The sequence below is a fragment of the Gadus chalcogrammus genome, chromosome 10, assembly GCF_026213295.1.
Source record: "Gadus chalcogrammus isolate NIFS_2021 chromosome 10, NIFS_Gcha_1.0, whole genome shotgun sequence".
Taxonomy (NCBI): Eukaryota; Metazoa; Chordata; class Actinopteri; order Gadiformes; family Gadidae; genus Gadus; species Gadus chalcogrammus.
This window is the reverse complement of record NC_079421.1, coordinates 21,615,443-21,642,536: the sequence shown is the minus strand read 5'-3', so window position 1 is coordinate 21,642,536 and position 27,094 is coordinate 21,615,443. Positions and strand designations below refer to the sequence as shown.

Here is a 27,094-nt window from a genome sequence, read left to right as displayed (position 1 = left end):
ACTTCTAGGATCCTAGCAACACCAGATATATTCTGAGCCGGATACGTCCTCCCTCATTCCAGTTGACAGGCAACAGGTCTAACGAAACCACGATTCATTATAAAGACAGAGGCCGTGTTGTTCTGCTGTTGGACCCCAAGCTTAACCAGATAGCATAAGCTTTAATAGTCCAAGCTGGCTACCGGTAGAATGCTTTATTGACCATTCCTCAATAGAGAGTGTGTGTGTGCGTGCGTGCGTGCGTGTGTGTGTGGGTGCGTGTGACCTTGTTGAATCAATCGTCAGGGGATTCCTTTCATTCCTGTCTTGTCCTCTGTTTATTACCTTTCCCTCACAGCCTGGGCTGATTCCATGCTGGTACAATGCACACACACAGGTGGGTTAAAGAGGCCGACGGGCTCTCATCCAAGTCAAACTAATGAGTCAAAGAGTGAGTGAGCCAAAGCCTCGCTTTCTGTATTGAACCGTTAGAGAAAAAGCACAAGACTTGTCATGCCAGTGCAGCCCATTGGGAGTAGTTTGAGTGGAGGGAAGAGACGCCTTCTGCCTTTCAAACATTCAAGGACCTCTAGGAAACTATTCTGGGGGGAAAAAGCAGAACAACTGTTGGTATTTGTTTTACGACACTCCGGGAACATTCTGAGTGGGAATTATCACAGGTAGAGTGCTTTTTAAGGGCACCGCTCTCACAATCCCCGTCACCACAAGGTTAGTCTCCCCTAGATCCATTCAACAGCAGCGCAAATAAATAAATAAAACTAGAAAGAGAGGACTAAAGCGAGGAGAAGAGAATCCCACAGTAAGCCCTTGAAAGAAACAGATTCACAGAACATTAAGACAAACAATGCAAATTGCAATGTCAGTGTTACCGTCAGTCGCTACAAGCGGCCTCAGCATAGCATGGCGTTCGCTAACTATGTGGGATGAATGGAGAAGACGGCGAGCATTCTGTGCCTGTTCATGCATAGGCAATCCTAAGTACATTTGGTGTTGGCAGAAATGTAATGGCTTGAGGGGCCTTGATATGCAAAGGAAGACTATTTCCAGACGCTGCCAGCATCACAATGTGCGTCGGGCATGATGAGGAGCAATTAAGGTTTACAGCAAAAGGTGGCGGCGGAAGAGGATATTTCGGTGTGGAGACATGTAGTCGGTAATAAAACGAGAAAGAGGGGATGGGAAATGTACGAATAACTATTGCCGGGTTTGTTTCCTGCGGTTATTGCAATTAGTGGCCTAATTATGGAAAACAATGAGCCTAATAACAGCACAGTGTGGCAATAAATTATCTGCACATGAAAAGTCCAAGAAACGAAGAGGAATGCCACCTAATTATATGCATGCATAATTGTGCTTATTCTCTTTGGTTTGTACGTTTGATCTATTAGAGTAACACTGAATGAAAACTGAATGTGTGGCCCTTACCTGTACAATTTGGGTCATAACGGCTTATAGTCAAACATATATTTCCAAATTAATACAAAATGTGACAGCGCCACTAAAGGTCAACGCTATGTTGTAATGGCTCCATTATAAGAAGGGCCGATTCACTACTTTTTTTCAACCTAGCACTTCACGCCATTAGTGTTATGTGTAAACTGGTCTACTGCAGGGAGAGAGGTTATCACTGCAGAGAGCTTATTTTATCCACCGTGTGCTTTTTATCTAAATACAAAACTCTCTTATTTACCGTTTTAAGATAAAGCATCTAAGAAGTATCCCCTCGCTGAATGGATTAAATTGCGGAAATAAACAGTAAGGTGTCTCTAAGCAAGTTCCCTCAAAGAAGATGTTATTTTCCTAATATAAATGGTTGTTGCTGTTACTACACTAACAACTACAGTACAACACACCCATGTGTTAAGGCCGGATGCATAGCAGAGAATGTAGTGAGCTCACTAAGAATGATGTCAACTGCCTGCTTCTCGAACAGTCCCTTAGCACATATCAAACATAAAAGGTGACATCATCTTTGGGAAACTTATGACTAAAGCAGTGTGTGAATTTGATCCAATCAGGGTTCAAAACGCCTGCCAATCCCTCTCCTACTCCCTCCCATGAAACAGACCAGTGTTTCCTCCAGCAAAAAGACTGGGTTGAGGGCCTGCATACAGGATTACCAGAGACACACAGCCTATATCCTGTGCTCTTGCTCATCTGAATAGGGATCCCTAATGGGAAAATGAGAGCACTGAAACAAACTCTAAACAACAGTGAATTATCGTGATCCGGTTTCAGTGGTTGTTTATTGTGACAACATAATGAATCCATAGTCCATGTTATACGTTGATTTGGACTCTGGCTGGAACTGCACACTGAAGGCCCAATGCAGAAGATGTGAATGAAGTACACATATTGTAGGAGACTTCATTCACATAACACAGTTGCGTGCATGCATCTACATATATGGTGCTATGGAAACGGGCCCTCGACACAAACCCACACAAAGCATCCCTTCCTGAAACAGAACCTAGAATGCACAGAGATAAGAGTGCATTACTCCTCCTTGCAAACTGGATCAGTGACAAGCTGATTGAATTTATTCAATCATCCACAAAACATTATCCGTGTGCTCAAGTACCACTTTGTGAACACACTACACTGATTCAATGTCCACTGTGCTTCAGACAATGCTGAGGTTTTAAAAGATAAAAGACGATCCTCTTTGAATAATATTTAGGGGGTTAAAAAATAAACCACAAAAAGAAAAAATACGAAAAAAAAAACAGATTCCTTTTGTACTTTAAAAAGCCAGCTGCGTAGCGGACTACGTTGACTTTAAAAGGGCATGGGTCTGGGGGGGGCTCGGCCTGGTATTTTAGGAAAGGCCGATGTTTACAATTCCTTAAAACGGCCACTTTGGAGAGAGGGGCAGGGAGGAAGGAGATAGACTGGGGTTAAGGAGAAGGAGAATGACTGGGATGAAGGAGAGAGACTGGGAGAGGGACTGGGATGAAGGAGAGAGACTGGGATGTAGGAGAGAGACTGGGATGAAGGAGAGAGACTGGGATGAAGGAGAGACACTGGGGTTAAGGAGAAGGAGAATGACTGGGATGAAGGAGAGGGACTGGGAGAGAGACTGGGATGAAGGAGAGAGACTGGGATGTAGGAGAGAGACTGGGATGAAGGAGAGAGACTGGGATGAAGGAGAGACACTGGGGTTAAGGAGAAGGAGAATGACTGGGATGAAGGAGAGGGACTGGGAGAGAGACTGGGATGAAGGAGAGAGACTGGGATGTAGGAGAGAGACTGGGATGAAGGAGAGCGACTGGGATGAAGGAGAGACACTGGGGTTAAGGAGAAGGAGAATGACTGGGATGAAGGAGAGGGACTGGGATGAAGGAGAGAGACTGGGATGTAGGAGAGAGACTGGGATGAAGGAGAGAGACTGGGATGAAGGAGAGGAGACTGGGATGAAGGAGAAGGAGAATGACTGGGATGAAGGAGAGAGACTGGGATGAAGGAGAGAGACTGGGATGAAGGAGAGAGACTGGGAGAGAGACTGGGATGAAGGATTGAGACTGGGAGAGAGACTGGGATGAAGGAGAGAGACTGGGATGAAGAAGAGACACTGGGGTTAAGGAGAAGGAGAATGACTGGGATGAAGGAGAGGGACTGGGATGAAGGAGAGAGACTGGGATGAAGGAGAGAGACTGGGATGAAGGAGAGAGACTGGGATGAAGGAGAGAGACTGGGATGGGGAGAAGGACTGGGACGAAGGAGAGAGACTGGGATGAAGGAGAGAGACTGGGACGAAGGAGAGGGACTGGGAGAGGGACTGGGATGTCGGAGGCTCTACTCCGGCCGCTGAGACGTCATGTGACCGGCGTCTAGCGAGAGCACAGCTCTGCCCCCAGGTTATCTCCCAGTGTCTGAGAATCCGAGCACTGTCCGCGTGCGGGGGGGGGGCACAGACGTGGTTTGAGAGGGGAGGGGCGCTGATGGAATTGGGCTTAACTAGCGGAGTCTTGAATCTCCTCCAAAGAACAACCCTCTCTCCTTTGGGATCTCGGTCGGCGCTAGGAACGGGCGGGGCTGTTTTTCGGTGTGAAAAATGAATTGGATTGTACACAGCTTGTCTGGAATAGCCACACATACTGTGCTTCTGTGTGCTTTTAATATTCCATTCTGCCAAGTGAGATGCGCAACAATATACAGTAGTTGACTGATGCAAAATAATATATGATGCATGCATTATACTATTGTTCTATGTTAAATGTACTATAACACAAATCAAGTTCATTCATCCCAACCTTATTTTTCGTCTCTGTCAACATCAACAGTGCGACAGACTGTAAAGAACAGTCACAGTCGTAAAACAAGCGTAAAACAAGCGTAAAACAGGCTGTGTTTGCATAAAGACAACTGCTTAAACAGGAGAGACTGAATGGAGAAAACAGAAGGGGGAAGACCTTCCATCAATGTTGACCGAGTGGAAACCCAACTGTCAACCCAATGTCCATTCATGAAATAATGATATACATTTAGATACATTTTACAATTATAACCTTACATTTGAATTGTACATTTGAATTGTATCTCAGCTTGAATGGCTTTCTGTAGCAGTCAAGTGTCCAAATTAATTAGCATTATGTGATAATACTGCACTGTATGTAACATTAACAATCTCAGTTCTGGCTGTAACCACGGCTATAGTAGTGGAGAGCGATGTAAGAGCTGTCTCACATTCCCTTCCCCTGATATGAGGCAACGCATTCTGACCCACTTCCTCTCTTAAACTTCCTCAACGCACATGTGGTCCGTTTCCTGCCGTGGTCGAGTTTGTTCCTTTCCACCACCCAACCCGCTCATTTGACTAGCCGCACTTTCCCTAACTCAACCTCCCGTAACCCTAACTTGCTCAAGCTCAAATCAAAATATTTGAATTCTGAGCAACTGAATCCTGATTGGATGTGATCAGCACTGGGGGAGGGGGGGGGGGGGGTTCCTCCGGCCGATGTCAGGACCGCAGAGTCGCCAACCAGTTTCGGCAAGAAACTCAACATTCACTTGTTCCGAGTTCACCTGGACTCATAGCCTCCTCCCTTAACCTCACCCCCCCCTTCTCCTCCCTGACTCTCCTAACAACACCTCTCTCTTACACATATTGTATGCTGTATACCACCTGGCACTTAAAAATAGCACCTTGCATTGTGTAGCATCATATCCTAGCTATTGTATAGGGTTATGGGTTGCACGTGCTGGGCACTTGTTTCTATGAATATCTTTACTGTACCGACAGCGATAAATTGTAGATTCTCTTTTTTCTGACAAATGTACTTATTGTAAGACGCTTTGGATAAAAGCGTCTGCTTAATGCCCTAAATGTAAATGTGTTGTAAATGTAACAGCGTACTGCTGACACCCAACTGCGAACCTAACATGCTCCATAGATCTCATGTCACAAATCTGTATTAAGTATATACTATTAATCGTAATGCTTTTACTGGTCAACTTCCAACATGACGTGTGGATCAGATATCCTGTCAAAATAACGCAGGTTAAGTGTGGCGTCTCAAGTAAATCACTAATTAAGATAATACCACAGATTAGCGTTAATTACGTGGTAATGGTTTACTAGGCCCTATACACTGGGAGGTTTAGGCTGGAAGGTTCACGTTACAGCACTGGTTTGAGAAGCAGGGTTATCAAAGTCACCCGCTTAACAAAGTCACAACTTTAATGACAAAACAAAACACTTAACCTTAATTTGCTGGGGATGGAAATGATAGCTTGTGATGTTATAAATGAAGCAGCTCATTGACTACCTCTGACCACAAAACAAGTCAGAAAAGTCCAGAGAAAGTAGTTTGTAGGTCCAGCGATGCATGAAGCAACACTGGACTCTCCAGTAGGACGCGTAGACGCCCAAAGTCTAACAATAAGACACCATTAGTGGGCCGCAACTTCACAGCCATTACTGGCATGTTCATTATTTCTAATGACTTAAGCTAAATGATGACTATGTCAACAATCATTATGGTGTAATTGAATGAATCAAGGCGTTAACAGGTTATAAACAACCCCGCTACTGGAGAAAGAGAGGACGCGCGGTGTCACGCAGCCCGTTGCTGGTGGCCAGGTTGTGAAGCTGTGGTATCACTTTATAAAGACGTGTTGAAAACTTTTCATTCCCAACCCAAAGCGATGCAACAAATAAACAAAAACAGGTCAGCTGTTTAGAATAGCGGCACGAAAAAACTGCTTTTCTCGCTACTGAACATAACGTGTTGAAACGATACGCGGGGCTCAGCCGGACAAGATGATATTTTGCGACTGTGAGAAGTGAGCGACGGCGACCGAAGGCATAGAAGACGCCGTAAGCAATCTGATTGCAAACCATGTTTGCGCCGTCATCTGAAACCCAACGTCCCCCGACTGACGGGTCTAACAGGCCCGGGCCCTCCAAAAGTCAGCCACTGTTTACAGTCAGGCTGGCGCAAACAGGCCGGCGTGTAGCAGCCTGACACAGACACACTCACCCGCACCGCTAATCTGTCGGTCAACGGTTCACACCCATCCTCATTACATTTGTATAGGCCGGGCCCGCCACATATCATAGCCACGGCTCAGGCTCCCTAAATGGTCTGTGACTCATACCCCCTTCCTGTCTGTCCGCGGTCTCTCTCTCTCTCGTTCTATATCTCCCTCGCCCTGTTTCCCTCCGTCCGTCTGACTCTCCCCAACGCTGTGTCCTTACCTCTTGCTCTCTGTGTGTGTATAAAACGTCTAAATATACGTGCACAGTAGATAAACATCTTTAGGCCTATCTATACATGTAGGCCTAAAGATGTTGAATGTGAATGAATGTGTATGGATACACAATCATATATACTAGTATGCACGTACATAGTACGTACATACATGTATATTAACACACACTAGGGGTTGAACTGTACAGCCCAGCTCAAAGGCATTGCTGTCTGAATAATGATGAGGATACTATAGAGCCATGATCTGGAAAAATACATGCTGTCGCGGCCCTGTCAAAGGGCGCGGTGCGCTGTCAAACAGATGCTCAGAATCCCTTTGAACCCATGACATCGCTTCCCCTTGCATACGAAAGCAGGTTGACTGTCACCGGGCCCATTCCCACCAGATATAACCTCTACACAGAACCCAGGGGACGGCGACCAGGAAGTTTCTACTAATCCACCCTTATCTAAACTTTCCCCCAAGGTGCACCATATCGGTGGTGTCCTTGCATGTTGACTGTGTGCACACAGTGCTGCAGTCAGTGTTTTCCACACATTGACGAGAATGAAACTATTGCGGCCGAAATTAGACTATGTCTAATTTTAGCCATAGTCTAATTTCGGCCGAAATAGTTACTTTCAATATAAAAAAAAGACAAAAAAGAAAGACAAACTCGACATATGTGTTACTTTGTTTGGGTTAAACCCAGCAGTCTGTATTAAGGGCAGCTGTTTATGTAAGGGTCTATTAATTTAATAGTATTAATAATAATAATCATAATAATAAACTAGTAGTATAAAGGCTCAGCACTGAGTTTTAGTCATTTTTGTTTTCATCTTTTCTTAAATTTAGTATGACCCTTTACATTGTTTCATCAACATTCATATCAGTTTGTAAGTAATTAGTCAGTAATTGATGTGTCATATTTTGGTTCTCAAAATTCCCCAGATTGATGCATTTAAATGAATTCAATTCAATCTTTTCTCCCCGGGGGGGGGGGGCCTGCGCTCGGTCCCACTAGAAGATCACAAGCCCCCCACCATAGTCTTCAAAAATCCTGTGGGAAAAAACCAGTGATGGGATCAGGCCCATTCCAGGTTGGGACTGGAGTCTCCTCAGGTTGAGCGTTTGACGGCGGTAACAATGTCACGTTGTCAGCTCAGGTCTTATCTGCACATTTAAGACTGACGCCTTCGTCTTCACAACATGAGCTCCTACCTCAGGCACTTTAGGCCTCATTACACAAGAACGACCCACACAGACACACACACACGCATGCACACACACACAAACACGCACATGCACGCATTCACACAAACACACATGCTCACACAGACATACCAGATCCAACAATAATGGAAACAAGGAACAATTTCCTAATACTAGCTTTTACCCAAAACGAAAATAAAAACTCCACACACGCACAACCTCTTCTACATTTGCCTTACACACTAGGGGAGCTAAACAAAACAGGCCTGACCCTCTTCACCAAGAGAAGACGAATGGCTTCCTCCCCCAGTGCCCGAGCTGTATGGGAGCTAGCCCGGACCACTGCCTGGGGAGCTGGAGCAACAGCGAGCAAGCCTAGTAATAAATGATACAGAGAGGGAGAGGGAGAGAGAGAGACTGTCTTTTACATAAAGACAGAAAGTCTCAGTCAGGTTGTAGGCGGTATTCGCCTGAACAACAGGGGGCACTGGACACGAAAAGCAACGCATGAAGAACTCCTGTCGGTAGTTACTACCTCCGGCAAAAAGGATATCCGTGTTATTAATGAATCTAAATGGTTGATGCAGAGTGGATGCAGAGCAGGTGCTTCGTGATGCGGAAGATGATATAATTTGTACGCTGTTGCTTTAAAGGAGACGCCACCATTTCCACATCTCAGCGTCTTTGAGAAGGACTGTAAATGTGTTTGAACAGGCAAACAGCCTCACCAAACCTCTCCTAAAATGAGTCCATCTTCAATATACCAACAAAACAACAAAAAGAGCTTAGTAAGTAGAAACTGTCTGTGTGACATCATCTGAAGTCCTCCCAACACATCCATGGTTGGGACATGCAGTTCTCAAATCAAAATCCCTAGAAGTGTGTGACACGCGCCAAATCGCCATATTAGCCGTGCGCAAGGCCTGTAATGATGTCACTTCTGGTCCGCACCGCTAGGCACAGTTCACGCACGGGCGTCTCCAAACGTGAGTTTAATGGGGAGTCTGTCTTTTCTACATGAAAGCCACAGGGTGGAACCTAGAGTGAGGTGTGCAAGGTTGCATCTGACGCTGCCGTCATTACTCCCACACTGGGCTACGCTGTTTGACTGTAGTAGTTCCATCCCCCTGACTCTTTCACTTACCCTTAACCAGCTGGGATGCATAGCAGGCAGGCATGACACATCTGAGGTACTGAGGGACATTCCCCAAAACCTTGTTCTAGTTCTGAGTCAGCCAGAGACCCAAGAATGGAGACCCTTGGTCAGGGTTGACACCCAATACAACACATACTACAAAATACTGTTTATTTTCCTGCGGCAGTGAGGGTGGCATTCCAGTATCCCATTGGGAGCCTTATTCTCCAGTTGTGGGTTCAAGCCCCTTCCTCAAACACCACATTGTAGAATAATTGGCCTTCCGGTGGGGCTGCTCAAAGTGGAGCGACGTATCGGGTGATGAAAACAATTGGTCGAGCCGTGCTACAGTCCTGCTACTTGCTATTACAGCACCAGTTGCCCTCTACACCCGAACAATAAAGCATTGAGGTCACACCACTGTTGTCCAGACCGCCGCTAACTGTGTACAAGAAAGCACTAAGACCTGGTTCACCGACTTGAGCTGTCAATCATTTATGTTTCAAAAGGGGCCTCAAAACGACTAGTCATATCAAAATACCATGTCATACCATGTACCCTGTGACCCCAAAGGCACAGACGCCACCCTCAGCTAATGATGCCTACCTGGCCACCACAGCTCAGATCACACTGCAAGCTAAGTTTAGATGTTCTAATCCTCATGAATGTTAAGTCACTTGTGCCAACTGGTATCTCCAGGAAATTATGAGTTTGATGTAGTTCCCTTATACAGGAGAGAGCACGTAAAGTGGAAGAGATTGAAAACAACAGATATCTATTAAAAGACAAGACTACCTGCTTTAATTTAAATATATATATTTTCCCATAAAGCTTTCCCTCAATGACGTCAGTCTCTCTCAACACTACTGTACTCTAGTAGTACTCATAGCTACTATACTCATAGTAGCTGCTAGGGCTAGACTAGACTAATAAATAAACAGAATAACAGTCCTGTGACCATGTGACTTGAAGAACATAAAATATTGAATTCAGTAGGCCTTCATCCACCCTCAAAGAAACCACTGTATCAGGATAATTACAGCTGGTTCTCCCTCGTTACAAACAGCAATTACAATCTAACCCTTGGACCTAGAAAGTTTTGCATTGTTAATTCTCACTTCTACAACCCAAATGTTATTATTTGAAAGAGGGGCAGTTGAGGTGATGACACCTCTCCTCATGGCATACAATTCCTATTTTAATGTCACCCTGATTGGGTAAGTGGATCTGTCCAGAGAGAGATCTTGTGAGTTTGTGTAAACTGGGGCATAGTTACAGTTACTAATACCTGCACTTCTGCATATGAGTCAGCTAAGCAAACTCATGCATGCATAAGAAAAGTAAAAAACAAGACCAATGCATGAACAAACCAGGTCTTTGTTAGAAAGATTGAGCTTTCTGTTGAATCAGAACTATGGATATTCTGCATTAGGCCTGCTGAGGTTCTACCCTGTCTGGACCCAGGGCCCCAATGAAGAGGGGTTCTGCAGTACTCTGTCTGGACCCAGGGCCACAACGAAGAGGGGTTCTGCAGTACTCTTTCTGGACCCAGGGCCACAATAAAGAGGGGTTCTGCAGTACCCTGTCTTGACCCAGGGCCACAATGAAGAGGGGTTCTGCAGTACCCTGTCTTGACCCAGGGCCAGAGTGAAGGTAAAGCAGTAGTAGTTGCTAATGGATTGCTACGTCTTATCAACAACAGCCTTGCTGTACTTTTTGAAACAGCCCCAACTGGAACCTAGAAATCTTTGATATTCCAATGAACTCAATGACTAGAGGTTGGTCTGCAAAAAGAATGTCAACAAATGTTTTCACACGAGAAGCCTTCCGGTTTCGCAGTATTGATTAGAAAGTACTCTGTTCCCTCAACATGTTGAGTGCTTTTCAAAAGCAAAGCACTAAAAGAAACACTCGCTCTTTTACCTCAGTGAAAAATAAAAGACTGCTGATGTGTATTATTGTTGTATTACATGCTACATAGTTATTTGGGACACGCTTTGCCCAACACAGTGACGTGCTGAATGACATGTGATATTATTGGCTCACTGGGGAACCACCAGGGAACGCAGCAGATCAGAGGGGTAGTGTGTGGTGGTGGGGTTTCATCAACAACATGACATAAGAACTGATGTTTACCTATGCTGAGCTTGGTACATATCTGGTGTACACAGGTGAAGTAAGGTCAACGTATTGGTTGATTAGCATGTGGCGACAGAGAGAGAGAGACAGAGTGTCTGTGTGGGATAGACAGAGAGAGAGAGAGAGAGAGAGAGAGAGAGAGAGAGAGAGAGAGAGAGAGAGAGAGAGAGAGAGAGAGAGAGAGAGAGAGAGAGAGAGAGAGAGAGAGAGAGAGAGAGAGAGACTAATGTATTTTAAGTCGGTCTCTAATCGACTGCAGATGAGCTAACGCCATTGACCCCCTAACATGTTTAAAGAATCACCTAAACACGCCAAACCTACCAGCTTCTTGTTTTTTCCCTCCTCCTCGTTTGACTTCTTCTTAGAGGGTTTGTTGGGGTCCTCTCCCCCGCTGGCTTGATCCATGTCGGACTGGGCTTGGGAAATGCCAGACCTCCGGGAAAAGTAAGTGAAGTCCGCCAAAACGCCTCGATGAAGACTGAGAAACCACCAGGTTTTAGCTCTTATCCAATGCCATTCCAGGGGGGTGAATAAATATAATAAAAAGCTATTGGAATAATCTCAAAGGATTCCTCATCCACAGCATCCAATTCCAAGTAATTCAGTTCCAGTTGTCGAGGGGAAAGTACTTTTCAAAGAGGTGTGGTGGGGTCACATCCGTCCCGGGTCTCCTCGTCTCACAGCCGGGGGACTGCTCCTGAGAGGACCAAAAGACACTTCAGTATCACCACAAGACCATCATCAATATCACAGTTATCACGTTTACAAGACAGACCCCGGGGGTGTGTTCTGCCGCCACATGTTGGACTGGTTTAAGACCAGTAAACACGTGATCGTTACATCGATGAAGATATCCCATGAGAAGAGTCTCCCCGCGGTAATATAGGACCGTATAAGACTCAATAATAAAGAGAAACGTCTCTATGACAGACTTGTTCTTTGAAGGACTGTCAGAATAAAACCTCTTTTCGGTCCAACTTGAACCGATGAGGAGTAGTAGCACTGTAGTATAGTGGACTAGTAGTTACAACATGACCACAATGCAGCCCCTATAAGACCACCCTGACCCCCCAGCCGGTATAACCCCGTCCTGTCGACCAGGGGGGAGGAAAACAGAGAATAATAGATGTGCATTTAGACCATTTAATAAACAATCACAGCAGACGACAGGAGACAACCACCGCTGGTCTCAGCTGGGGCTACTTTACAAACACTGTCCACTCCCCTCCGCTCGACTTACGAAACAACTCATATTCAAAAGTAATTTATCCTGAAAGAGAAAATTATACCTCACCTTATAAAGCTGTGCCTCGTTCAATTAAATGTAGTAATTAAATATGCAATCAAAATAAACTCACAAAATCCCATCCAGAGCTTACCTTTTGCAACCAAACTTGAATGCCAGGCCCTCGCTAGGCCCGCCCATCCGACCTTGTGATTGGCCGTGAGAATGACAAACGAACGGAGACCCCCGCTTCTATTGGTTGTACAGGTTAGCAGTCAGGGGTCCACGTTGCGTCGTCTAGCAGGAGCGAAATGTGAGCGAAATGTGGTGCAGATCTCAGCGCGGCCGGATGGGAGGCAGCAGTCAGCACCATGGTCAATGGATGCGAGTAGATGATCTACAAAGACACAGGATGGAGAGCCCACTCCTGTCCCACACGAACCTCAGGCTGAACAAAGCTGGAAACAAAGACAAATGAAATGGATATTTATCAGAAACCAAGGATCGGATATTAGGGGTATTATTTATTTGGTGCAAAGACTGGGATGATATTAAATTGATAACATATTGTAGGCCCAAAATGTTAATTATTTTATTCAAACTTAATGTTTTTTATAGTAGCCCTATATAGGTGGTAAGGAATTGTAAGGTTTGCCTCATCCTGATTTGAGTCCACTCAGGGAATGAGTGAGAATACAATACAATAAATACAATAGTCTACCTCTTTTAATGAGTAGTTCAACTAAAATTCAGGATAGGCATAATCAACATAAAATAAGAATCAATTGCATGATGTTAATTATTGCTCATTAAAAGTCCTAGTGTATATTGTCGAAAGAGATGAATTAGATACATGTTCCTTTAACTATTAAATAACCAATAAATAGCATAGTTAATACATTAATAAGCATGAACTAATAGTTAATAGTTAGTAATAGTTAGTATTAGGCATTAACTAACAATTAACAAACGGTTAACTAATTGTAATTAGTAATCATACACTAATGGTTTTCATGTTAACTAGGGTAATGGTGTTCATTTGAAAAGCTACACATTTATTAATAGGGCAAGGGTTAACCCTAACCCTAATACTAATCCATATGCTAATAACAACAATATATTGTGGCATTTACTAACGTTAACGATTGTTTAAAGTGCTAATCTCTAATATTTTTCCTGTAAATGTATGTCTGATAAATCACTATCCATCATTGAAGCCTTGGCGATTGAGCATTTGGTCCACTGATATTTTCTATATTTGATATTTAGGCCCGTCCATTTGCAGTATGAGGAATGTTACGACGCTTGTGTCGGTTGTGACACTCTAGGAAAAATGTCAGCTTATCGCCAAAGTTGTCACATGCTCTCCAGTTTGATTAAGGAATCCTTATGGCAGAGTGTTACCACAAAAATGCATGGACAATGAGGAGCCAATTTCAAGATCCTCAAATAATTAAATTGTGGATCTTTAAATGAAATCAATAGGCCTTCTTGTCGTCAGAACCCAACAAACTTTCCTGGTAGACCTCCTTCCTCCGGATAAAGTGTGGAACCCTAAACTGCTTTTGAAACTTTTGCCGTATTTCAAATTCTGAAGACAAAATACTCAAAGTCGCATCTCAATGATTGAGTGTTCAAAGCAAGTGCTAAATCCAATTTACTCCCAACTCTTTGCACTTCTCCTCCGTGTCGTATTGCATTTGGGTGCAGCTGCTTGCGAGCGGAAAACATTAAAGTAGTACCATTTGGCTCCCCATCTGCCATTGTCGGAATCACATCACCTACAAGTTATTCTATTCAAGTGGAATTCATAAGACCAAGGTAGTGTTGCTGCTGGGGTAGAGCGACTGCAACGTGTTCTGGCAAGGTGGCAAGGACACAGGGAACGCTTCGTGACACTGAGAACCAGCTCAATGTCAACTGAGATGCTTTGTTCAGCTGTCGAACACCAAACATCGATTCCATAATTAAAAGAATATCTGCAAGACGGGTTGTGTCGTATGAATTACACATTTGATCGTTGTGAATGCTGTGTGTCTTTATGTTTTATGTCTCTCCTTTTCCTGTGGGTGTTTACTGCAGAGCACAAACTAACTGAGGGGGGGAAACCCGAGTTCTTAAAGTTCTTTCAGCGTAAATTGAATTGAAGAGAGAGCATGTCAGCCAGCATCGTGTGATCTCTGGAGAGCTGTGTTTTAGCCCACTAGTACGCCTTCGAATCCACTGCTGTTCGCCAGCCCTATCATTTAATATGTAAAGCTGCTTTCAATGTAGGACACTATTTTGTGCAATCGTAAGATGACAGACCATGACCCTATATTAAATAGACAGTCCCTGATAAATATAGCATAGCACAGCCTAGTTGTTATGTTGACTATAAAACACGATGTTAATGAATACATAGACGGTAAGAAGCTCTTTCACTCCTATCGGCCTGTTTGGACTAACCCCACAACTGAACTATAGACACGTTCACATGATAAGCACTGTATGCGACATTACAAATGCAAAGACTCCATCCAAACTGTTCCTTACACTACAAATCCCCTTTCCGGTCTAACTGTGGGCGCAATTATACGGAGAGACCCTCGGTAACCTCCCCACACACTCTGTGCTTGTTATGCAGAGGGGATCTCTCCCCCATTACCCCATCTCAAGGGTTCACAACTAGGTCTGAGTGAGAGAGCGAGAGCAAGAGCGTGAGCGAGAGAGAGCGAGATAGACCTGAGAAGATGAAAGGGAAATAACTTGTAAATTATTCATCCCCCCCCCCCCTGCTGTAGTACAAGTTCAGCAGCGGTCTCATGTAGTCTGGCATTTCTCAGCCACCGTAGAGAAGGCGGGTAACATGAGGTAAAGTCAGGCTTGACTCTCACTTCACCGGATCTTAGTTCAATTCTGTTTACTTCGAGATGTAGGCTATACGCTGTATGCTGCATGCTCTGAAATGCTGTTTTGAAAACCATCTCTGATAGTGATTGCATTCTCAAAAGGTAGTGAGGTCTGTGGTAGTCATTCAACGAATATGTATGAATATTTATACTGATAATATTCCTCATGTGTTGTTCTTCATATTCATGTATCAACTCTGTTGGGCGAACTTGATGTAGGATTCATACCATGTGTTCATAGTTCACACACTAGATTGAAAATGGTCTAGAAAAGTGTACATTAAGGAACAAGAGAGCATTCTGCGCACGGATAACTGCATGCTGTTGTTTTTTTAAACCATATAGTAATCATATATAATGGTGATTACTTTCTTTCCTTTTGGGCAGTGAATTCACGTGAACATTTTTCAATGAAACTACTACCGACTCTGGTCTGCAATAACTTCATCTGCGTTACCTGTTGCCATGGCAGCGAGGGAAATGAGAGTGCTGGTGCAAGGCCACTCGAACAAATGAGGCGAAATGAAGATGGACCGAGAGTGTTGCGCAACAGAAGCTCATGAACGCTCAATATTGAGCAAATCAGAAACGCAGTGCAGCGCTCCGAAGCGTTGACCCGGGGCGCACAGCGAGATAAAGTTACACCCTGTGGCGCTCCTGATGACACGATGACACTACGGCATATTGGACTGACGTGAAGATCACTGTTTGATTAGCTTTATTTGTCCTCTAATGCAATACTTTCATGATAAAACGTTGTAGTATGTTTAGTCACAAGCCTTTCATTAATTGATAAGGCCTTTGTCGATGACAAATTAATCATTACCAAAAGTAGGTCAGTATAACTACAAATTGGTATGGTCCATTAGATTAGATTAGATTAGCGGCCTGATGTATTCATCATCTGGGTGGACCCTCCCACTTGTGATGTCACTAGAGGGTCGATTTTGACATTGCTTGAAATATATAACCAACATTACACCTAGTTGTAAAATATGGCCTCTTTAACATAGCACTTATTAGTCATCTACAGTTTATATTAATGTTTTGTTCATGATTAGTTCATCATTAGGATTCAATGACGTTATTAGTTTGAAATATTAATACATTTGAAACCACCAAATAAACAAGTTACCCTGCTGGGATTGCTCAACATCTGGGGAAGTGGTAAAAAGACCACTTGGAATTGGAATATGAATATAAACTGGAATATGACTTAATATTATGACATCAAAAATCACAATGCAACTCTCAGTTCCCAAAACAAAACTTAAACATGAACTGAAGATTATATGGAGAATACAATTACACAATATAATACAATAGCATGCAATATATGATTTTCAAATGCCACGCCAATACATTATTTCATACAATAATATACAGATTCCAATCTTAGACCTCCTGCTAGAGAAAAAGATATAGTGCGAAAGGCTCTCTCCTTCTTCCGTTCTTGCCCTTGATCAAAGGAACCTTGATTCCTGGGACTGCTTTGTGACTTACAGTAGATCTGGTAGGTCTGAATGTATGGGACTGTGTAAAGATGAAGAATTGTATAATGTGCCAAGCTCATGCTCAACACTCCTCTGATAAAGAAGATGAAATGAAATGTGTCAGAGTAGAAGGTTGAAACTAAAAAGCATCCTGAATTTCATCACATTTCTCTAACTCAACGTAAAAGATCAGAAATCCTCCAATCTACATTAAACCACATTAATAATACAACATCCATGTCAAACGATTCTTATTTTGCTACTTTAAGCGTGTGTTATTTGTTCAGATCAGGCGCAGCAATATATTTGAAGCCTCACTACTTGTCAAGATATCTGTAAAATGAATCATACCGCCCCAAAAACTCCATTGAGAGCAACAAAGATGAAAACATTTGAGTCTAGGGCACGTCTACGGGGTGGAAAACAAGAGATTACCAGGTTATCCTGGCACTGATATGATGTTAGGCAAAAACATGAGGGAATAAAACACAGAAAGATGATTGATCTACTGAACCCAGAGTCTCTTGGCGGTACACACAAACACTAACACTCTGAATAGCAGCAGGAAGTATATTGCTTAGAAGAACGGCCTACAGGCGAATTAATATCTCTGGTTTCAACACAGGGTCAGTACATCCATAATTAGTAACAGTCACTAGCATAAATAATAAAGAACAATACCGGACACGGGTAGGTTTCCTGGAATGTGGTTCTGGAATGTGCATTGAGCTGTCAGGACAGCCCCTGTAGACGGGGTCATTCAGGTCGTGGTTAGGTGCGAACCCTCCATTTAGGATTGAGGGTTAATTTTTTAACCCTCAATTATTTTTTTTTCAAGTTAAATAAACATAAAAATCCTCAGCTGAGGAACAGAACAAACTTAACATTCAAACATCACTGGTGTGAATACAAATGGCAACACTCACTCACTCACTAATTCACTCACACACTCATAAACACCTCGGGTAAGGGCGTATTGCCGGTGCAAACGAATTCCACAAGGAATCCCACCTCACTCTTATTGTGCTGCAGTCAAAGGAGAAGCAGCAGCAGCACCAGCGACGGCACAATGACTATTTTTAAAGAGGGGAGTGGAGGACGTGATGCCCTGTGATTTCAGGAAGGTATGGAGAGCCGGCAGGTTGTTGTATATTCAATGAGCAGAGAGGGCAACGCTGGGACAGGAAGCGGAGGCAAGACCCATGGGAAGCCCTGTGCCATTCAATCACAGAGGTAAAGAGGACAGAGGGGAAAATACCAGTGCTCTGATGCCGCCCCTGACCGCTAGACCACCGCGAGAACCTGCATCCGTAATGGGACCTGTAAGTAAAGCTCTGGCTTTCAAATGGAGATCTGGTGGTTTAGGTGGAGAAAGAAAAGATAGAAATATGGGAAATATCCTCACATTTAAGGTTACAAAGATCTTTACACACACACACACACGCACGCACACGCACACACACGCATGAAATTGAGTATGATTATAAGGTACATATTGGAAGCAGACGTAGGCTGGTAACATGTGACCTTTAAAATAATTACAGCATAAAACGTATATTGCATATATCTATACACCGTATATATTGGCTATACAATTGTATATTGTACTGCATACATTGTACATTATATGGACACATTAATGTCCTTATATTCTGATACTCTTAATGCACCGTATTATTATTTAATTCAGTCATGTGAATAAGTAGCAAGTAACAAATGTGATAAAAGCAGCATTGTTAACACGAAATACGAAAGAATTGCAAGCCTGAAGACAAAGAAAGATTAAATCACTTTGCAGTGCACCACAGTGGGGCCGACGGGGGGTAGCTACAAGGGTCTTAAGGAGGCCACTGAAGTTCTGCTATTAATGTTTCAACAGCCACACCAACCCAACAATAAGTAGGCCTATCGCACGGGGCTCACCACAACACACGCCATCTACCAGCCTCGTTCTGGAACTCTGCCACCGTTGTCCTGTCATGGTGTGCAGTCTATACAGGCATCTCTAGCCTGTGTACTTTGTTAAGTATTCAGCGAGGTAGTATACATCTTCTGCGGGGTGAAATGGGACGGGACCAACAAGAGGGAATAAATCGCCGTGTTCTCAAGACCGACACGGAAGGAAAAGAAGGTTGGTGCTCTCTGTGAGAAATGTGTTCACTCGGCGGCTGACGTCCAAAAAGTAAAATGAAGAACGCACTTTAAGAATTGTAGCCTATGGGGCTATAACAAAAATAAATGATTGATCAAGTAACATGAGGAACCATCAAAGTCTCCTCGGCCCAGGATTGACTAAATAAAGAACTGCTAAACCAAAGGTACGTTACACTGAGTAAATCGATAACGAGCACACTGTGTTTCTCTTGAAGAACCGATCAGCAACAGAAGAGAGACAGCGAGAGAAAGGACATCTGCATACCGCAGTGTGTGTCCCAGTCAATCTGTTGCTACGTGTATAAATGACTGATTTCGGTCTGTGGAGGAGAAGAGGAGGAAGGAAGTTATGGACACCTATGGAAGAGGCCTACAGCCATTTAGGAGGTATATGTTTAAAAAAAGTGGATTCACGGGGAGAAAAGGACTCAGTCATTAATTAGTTGTTTGTTTCTCCTAAAATGCAATAACCATTACAATGCACCTGGAGTGTTTTAGCTTAATTGCCAAGGCAACCTGTCAGCTCCACATTCATGTATTTTTGGTGTTGCTGTGGATCTCAATTGGAAGCAACTCCTTGCGCCAATATGTACCGCCAATTGTAATGTTTATTTATCTGGAGGGAGAGAGTTATTTTACAAGCAGTAACAAAGAAAGATAAATATGATCTGAGACTTGATGATCAGCAGCATCTGTTGTTATTGAGGTCTGAAACGCCATGATACAGCCAACGCGACGCCAAGATAGCAGTGAGCCAGCAGTGACATCTAGAGGCGGAAGCGGGAACTCAAACCAACGCACTTCCACCATCCCATCTAGTCTCATAATACCTCGTCATGGCTGAACCTTATCCACGATGACTCCGGCCATATGGAAGGTAGATAAAGGTAACTCACGCATGACTACTGCCGCATTTTAGTGTATGTCCTGTGTGTCTTTGGAGGGAGGTTGAAGGCGAACGTCACATCACGAGAACAAACAGAACATGCAGAGGAACAAGCAAACATTAAACAGACACGCCAAGAGTGGGTCGCAACAGAAAACAATAAACCAGCACCGCGCCCCTCCCCTCTTTATGAAAATCTGTTTCAGGACGACCAATAACTGCACGGCAGTAATGTGGTGATCAATGAGGCCTTGAAGGAAAGGGAGAGGATTACAACCTGGAGCTGGCTTTATGGGGCTTAACCCGCCATATAACAACCATTTACCATCACAATGCCTTGCTTAACCTTCTGCAAAGTCAACAACAGCGACATGCAGGGAGGTGACCAGAGCAATCTTTGCCGGTTAAAGGTGCCGTTAAAACCAGCAACGGGGAAAGGTGTAGGGTGTAACGCGTAAAACACAATCATCAGGTACTCCGCAACGTTTCCACCGCAGTAAGATAACATGCAAACGGGTTTTGTAGACGACCTACGTTTGTATTGTAGCCTAGCGTGAGCTAAAGCGTTGTGACGGCCATCCGAAGGTTCAGCATAAATAACTGGTCGGTTTCGATCTTGAAGCCTTCGTAAACCTCTGCTGATGTGTCTCTCACACACACACACACACACACACACACACACACACACACACACACACACACACACACACACACACACACACACACACACACACACACACACACACACACACACACACACACACACACACAAAAGGGGATTTATTTTCCATAAATAGAATCCATTCATCCACTTTACCAGGTCAACGGTGGTTTCTGTGGTTTTCTTGTTATCTTCCATTTGATGCCGGCGAAAGGCCAGGGGGGGGGGGGGATCAGTAAATTGTGCCTCCAGTCAGAGGGGTCTTGTTTGTGGGGCAGGCGTTGCCCCCCCTGGCAGCCCATTAGGATTAGACCGTCCCTCCCCTGTCAGCGTTTCTCCATCAGCTGAACTTTCATTTTTTTATCCCCCCCTTCTCTTTGGGTTTATTTTTTTCAGAGCAGTTAGGCCAGAGGGAAGCCGTGCTTTTGTAGCGAACACAGGAACCCTGGTGTCCTGCCGTGCGGTCTCCCTCCCTCACACCTCTTCAATCTTTCACTCCTGACAAAACCCAGCGAGCGCCTCGCTGCCCTTCACTCTCCTCGGCCCTTTTGCAGCGTTTTACTGCTTTAGGGGGGCCGGCCGATAGAGGAGACCTCGGTGTGAAATTGTTGTGCAATCAAAGCCCTTTCCTTGAAGGTTATTACACACTCCTTGGAGATATTTTTATACATCAGGTTTTTTCTCTCGCTTCACAGCTCTGGTCGAGGCCAACAGGGGGAAGATGACAACGGGCTGGTTTTGCCGAGTCAAAGCATTAAGGGCTGGAGCAAGAGAAATAGCCTTGACACTGCAGGCTCGTCGAAGCGCCACGCTGCGCCACCTAAATGCCAGCACAATAAGCAAGGAGACAGGCGACGTTTCTCATCACAGCAGGGGGGCTCGTTGGGGAGCGCCATCTTGTTTGGCACTTGTCGGAGAAGGGGAGATGCGGTGTCGGGGAAGAGCCTCACAGCAGTGGGACAAAGCTTTCATTAAGGCTCAAATTGAGGGAGATCACCAGAAGCTCACCACGTCTGGGGAGCTGTTTAACTCAGGTAACGCAACGGGGAAAAACGAATGGGCCAATTGAAAGCTCATTACGCCGCCGAAATGTGCACGAGACGGTGAACGCCGTTAGAGGCAAACCGGAGTCTCGGGCTTGACAACGCTGAAATGGTTCTTTTGAAAAGGGTAAAAAAGAAAAAGAAAAGAAAGAGTGCCGCTTTAGTGTCTTGTTTTTGTGTGATCTTACACTTGTGTTTGAAGGGAAATGGTTTCAGTTTGGGGACCCGCTTAATCTGATTTTAACAATTTACCACGGGGACCCCTCATCTGAGCAATTACCCGTGCCATACTCTCCCAGCGAGGGGCGGCATTGTGGAAGGCAAAGTACTGAACCAGGAAATGATTGTCAGAGGCTGCAGTTTCCAGCAACTAGGACGCCATTTCAATAGGCATTTATTAGTAGCTTGAAATGCCTCCAGGACTTTGGCGCATGTTTATCACTGGCCTGCTGGATTAATATTACATTTCAGCAGGTAGGAACACATTTCCCACTAGGGGGCAATAGCCACAGACTTAAATGGTGAGCTGTGTGATGCAGGCTATTGTTGTGGGATAGAAGCATACGTGATTTGTTTTCCATTGATATGGAAGAAATACTTTCTCAGATTTTGAAAAAAGTTTTTGGGCGGGTCGTTACCAATTATAAATGATATTTTATGAAACGTCAGGTTAAGAAGCTTAAGCTATGAGAGTGGGTTCCGTAAACCGAGCGTATCTTGTAATTTGATCTTGGGTTATATAGTGTATACTGTGGGGATAGATTATTGAGCTGTGATATTCTGGCAGGCATGGTCTCATGTTTACGCATAGGAATCCTTCATAAAGAAAGGAGAGCCCTCCTGCTAGGTCCCTCAAACCCTCACACGGCTTTGCTGTTGAATAATTGATAGAGCGGCTGAGGCAGTAAACATGGATTCACAGAAGCAGCGGTTGTATAAACTTTTTTGCAACATCCAAAAGTAAAGGTTTCACATTCAGTTTAGATTGGAACGGCTGCTGTTTTAAGATCTTTTGTCGTCTGGCTCCGCAAAACTGGTTGGGATTCATCGTGATACCCTTTCATATACCGATGTCAGAGTTAGCCTTCCTTATCTTGTTACTATTGAGTAGGCCTACAACAACACTGTGGCCTTCAATGCTTATATGTTTGGCTTCATGTGTTGATGGAATACACGTGAACTGTCCTGTGCTTTGTCGTCGGAGACACAGTTTTGCAGTCATCTTACAAGATGTGGATTTCTGACATAAAGGGCTTTTGTGGCAGAAAGCCATGAGGGCATACTTTTCCTGAGTTTGACGACTCAAGAAACATAAATGTACTTCTCTATTTGGACCTTGCAGTTTTCTCTCGCTAAAGACGACTTTGCATATGTTCTCTTGTACACTATATAATGATACAGAAGGACGAATGAAATAACGGATACATCCACTCATAAATCAACATAACTGGAGGCTTCAATCAAAGCAAATATTCATTTTTTAAAAGGGACTATGGCATATGCTTCATGGCAATTTATTTCAGCGGGTGGTATTTCTATAAGTAACGCTTTGGACAACCTGACTTCCGAATCAAACCAAGACGCTCTAACGCTTGAATCTTTTTTTAATCAAAGAAAATTTCATTTCCCAATCAATTAGGTTATGAAGTCAGGTCGAAAGAAGAAAGCAAAATAAACAGAAAGAAAATCCACTCCCAGGCAGAGTGCTGCGGGAAGTGGAGAGAGGAGAGAACGGCACACGGTGAAAGAGCAGGGAGACAATCCACTCTGCTGGGTGGACATGGGGACGGGCATGCGTCGTGTTCCGGCCGGCGGTGCATCACTTCACCGCTGGTGATTGCACTCATACAGAGGCACTCCCCTTCACATGAGACGCATTTAAATCCAATGCAGCCTGAAAGATCTGCAGGAATACTCGACTGGTTTCATGTATCACATGAGCTCGTATGCATGTGCAGCTGACGATGTGATGGCATATTATCTAACAACTCAAACAAAATGAGTCTCAGCTAATCCAGATAATTGTGCATAAATGACTAAAGTGTACTTAATCGGCTGATGTCTGCTAAATAACGCATGTTTAATGTGCATCTGCGTTTCGAGAAGCATCAGCCGCTGATGGGACCCTCATTGTAAAGATTAATATCCCAAAACCCTGTAATGCCACACCATTTGTCCTTGGAACATTTGCCTAACAATGTCATTACAATTTCCATTACAAGTATTATAAAATGGTAAGATGGCTTGATTGCCAATTAATAGGACAGACAGCCCACCATTTGTATGCATAGTAAATATTAAACTGGTAAATGGAAAAGTAAATAGATGATTATAGATTTAATGGTTCATCCAAACAACATTATTCCAGTTACTTATAAGTATATGTAATTTGTATCATGTCATTTATCAATTGTGATGGCTGCATCTCTTGCCTCATATATGCTGCACAATTGTGATTTGGTTGCAAGCTAAACATGTCTTTGTAAAATGTTTGATCTATAGGTTCTCTTCCGTGTTTCATTTACTTTCTATTGCTTATTTAATGTTGTCGTTATTAATATCATATTAATAATACATAACCTATATATATTATTACTATTATATTATAATTTCCAGCACATTAATATTGTTTCATGAATTTCAAGTATTTTTCAGAATCTGCCTGCGACTCATTGGAGATTGGTTCAGCACCCCTACATCAATGACAGACGAGGTTTCTAAGAAGTCACCTCATTGCTGCCGTTTGGCATTCACCCATCAAAATTGATTCGTTTTTCCCGAAATAAACACATCAAAGAAGTGTCCAGGCATAAAACATTAAATTGATTTAAAATTTTAATTGAGCGTGATTAACTGAGAAAAAGCAAACGTGAATGGCGTGCTATTTGTCATTAAACACTGCCATCCTGTGGCCAACTTCTGCCATAATGTCTTACTTTCTCAAAACGTATAAACATAAACTAATGTTGTAGCAATATTGTCCTAAATATTGTGTATTCTGCATTTCTAAGAGAAACATCCTACACATCTAAGTCAAATTCAGTTGAGGTGTGTATATGGGTTTGAGTGAGTGAGTGTGTGAGCAATTGAGTGAGTGCGGGTGTGTTTGTGCGTGTGCATGTGCACGTGTGTCTTCGTCCATGCGTGTGTGTGTTTGCTTGCACGTGTGTGTGCCGGTCTGTCTGTAAAAGTTAAAAAAATACGTGGTCATTCATTATGAACATCTAGACAAACAATTTCCTTTATTCTAGTCTTTTCTACCTGACTAAAACCGGAAGGTATGATCGTGTGTCTCAAGGAATGGGTGAGTCTGATCCCTCCCTTCTCCCTTTAATCATTAGCAGTGACACAGCGCGTGCGTCTGTCACTACGGTGATGTCAGGAGCCTTGTTGCCATAGGAACAGGACACACAGACCTGTCGTGTCTCCTCATACATAGACCGCATAGAATGGATTCCGATGGAATAGTGGCCATGTTTATCATCATAATTATTGATCTATAATCATCATTATGATCTCTACATGTAGAATAAGAGTGAGTTACCTTTGGGGTTTAGGCCTATAATTGTATGGTTCCATGCTGCAGACAATGGCACTTTGGCCTGGGAAGGTCCATGCACGATACATGAGCTCAATTTTACTTGAAGGGTCTTTTATCAATAATGTTAATCATTTCATATGTTATTTTATAAATGATCTTAGCAACCAAGAACAGCATTGGCACGATGTTTTGCATGGATTTTTGCATGGATTTTGTATGTCTTTCAAAGGCAAAGGCAGCTGCTTTCCCTTTTTGCCGGTGGTTAAGGCTCCAAACATCTGCTAATTTGAATGATGGAGACGTCACAGCAGACAGGAACCAGCAGAACCACAGTGAGGGACAGAAAGAGACCAACGAGAGAAGACCTCCCACCACTGAGACAAAGAGGCAGCTCATATCCTCTGTGTCTGTAAAGGCTATTGATTCTGTGTGTGTGTGTGTGTGTGTGTGTGTGTGTGTGTGTGTGTGTGTGTGTGTGTGTGTGTGTGTGTGTGTGTGTGTATATAGGATTTGTGAGTGTGTGTACGTTTGGGAGTGTGTATGTTTGCGAGTGTGTGTATGTGGGATTTTGCGAGTGTGTGTCTATACGTTTGCGAGTGTGTGTACCTGTGTGTGTGTGTGTGTACGTTTGCGAGTGTGTGTGCGTGTATGTCCTTTTGCGTGTGTGTGTGTGCATGTGTTTGTGTGTGTGTGTGATCCGTATGTCTACGTTATTGTAGATGTTTGTACACTAGTGTTTGGGGGTGAGTTGGAGAGGCAGTGATTGGAAGCAGGGTTCATGAAAGTATAGTCAGTGAGGAAACAGTCTAGAAAAGCAGGGATGGACAGGGGTTAAGGATATGCCGAATGGCACATATTAGAGGGTCCTGGACATTAGGGAGGAGGCATCTTCAGAACCCATTCAGCTGTAACGTTATCTCCCTTTATCATTTTTTCATGCTGCCTATTCCTTCCTGATACTTATTGTTTGCCCAGGCAAGAATCCAGCATTATATCACATCTGTATCATATTGAACATTTGGCTCATTGAGCATTACTCAATCCATCCCAATTCCCCCCTCTGTACAAATATTGAGCTTCCTCCAAAAATCTGGAGGCAGGAGTGGCAGCTGGTGTCATCAGGATTCAGGGGGGCAGACGAAGGTACACAACACACCTACAAGTATTGATATCGCCGGCCCAATGGAGGATGAACATCTAGGAACGCGTGTTCCTGGGTTAGGTGCATTAAGCAGCCTTTAACTCTCATCTTTATGGTGACGCTAGGCTATGACATAAATTGACATTTAAATTAAATTAATTCGTGAATATTTTCTTCTGTATTCATTCCGTTTCTTCTAAAGGGAAGTTGCAGTTTAAAACAGGGAAATAATCTTACGTTTTTGACAATTGAAGAAATGTCAAAGGAGGATTGTAAAACCACGAATAAATTATATGAATTAGTCGGCGAATCTACTTTTCTAGCAGTAGGGGGCAGAATAAACCTGCCACTTGCTGCTTCTTGAAATAACCAGCACTGAAATGCGTCTCAGCGACAGCTGTGGGAAGTAGGTTAGAGGCAAGTTAGACGAGTTGCCAGGCGTGCGTACACACAGACACAGACACAGACACAGACACACACACAGTTCCTTTTTTGGAGGCGGACCAGTTGTCAAAAGCAAAGCTTACTTGTTGAAATCCGCAACATAAGAGTGTAACAACAGAACAGTTGATCTGACAGACGACAATCTGCAAGTTCCCCGATTCATTCTGGAGTGGAATGAGAACAATAACACCAGAACTAACATCAGGATATTACATCAAATACAGTATGGTGCATTGATTCACCACCTGTTTTCCCTCATTATGTCAATCAAAACTCTATTTGGCTAAATGGAACCAGATAGCAATTATTCATCTAAAGAACAACAGGACAAACCAACAACATTGTGAAGACATCATCTCGCTGAGTGGGAGCGAGCGCAACAGGACAATGGGGGCCAATTACCCAGTCCACAGGAACAACAAACAAAATGAACGCA

At 43.6% G+C, this 27,094-nt stretch overlaps 1 protein-coding gene across 1 annotated transcript in view; it reads right to left on the bottom strand.

The window, feature by feature from the left end:
* Positions 1–27,094, bottom strand: part of diaph2 (diaphanous-related formin 2) — a 378,439-nt gene that overhangs the window by 295,441 nt on the left and 55,904 nt on the right. The window contains 2 exon segments of the mRNA XM_056600149.1: positions 11,501–11,876; positions 12,474–12,862. Of these exon segments, the coding sequence (XP_056456124.1) occupies positions 11,501–11,584 (84 nt within the window). The 5' untranslated portion in view covers positions 11,585–11,876; positions 12,474–12,862.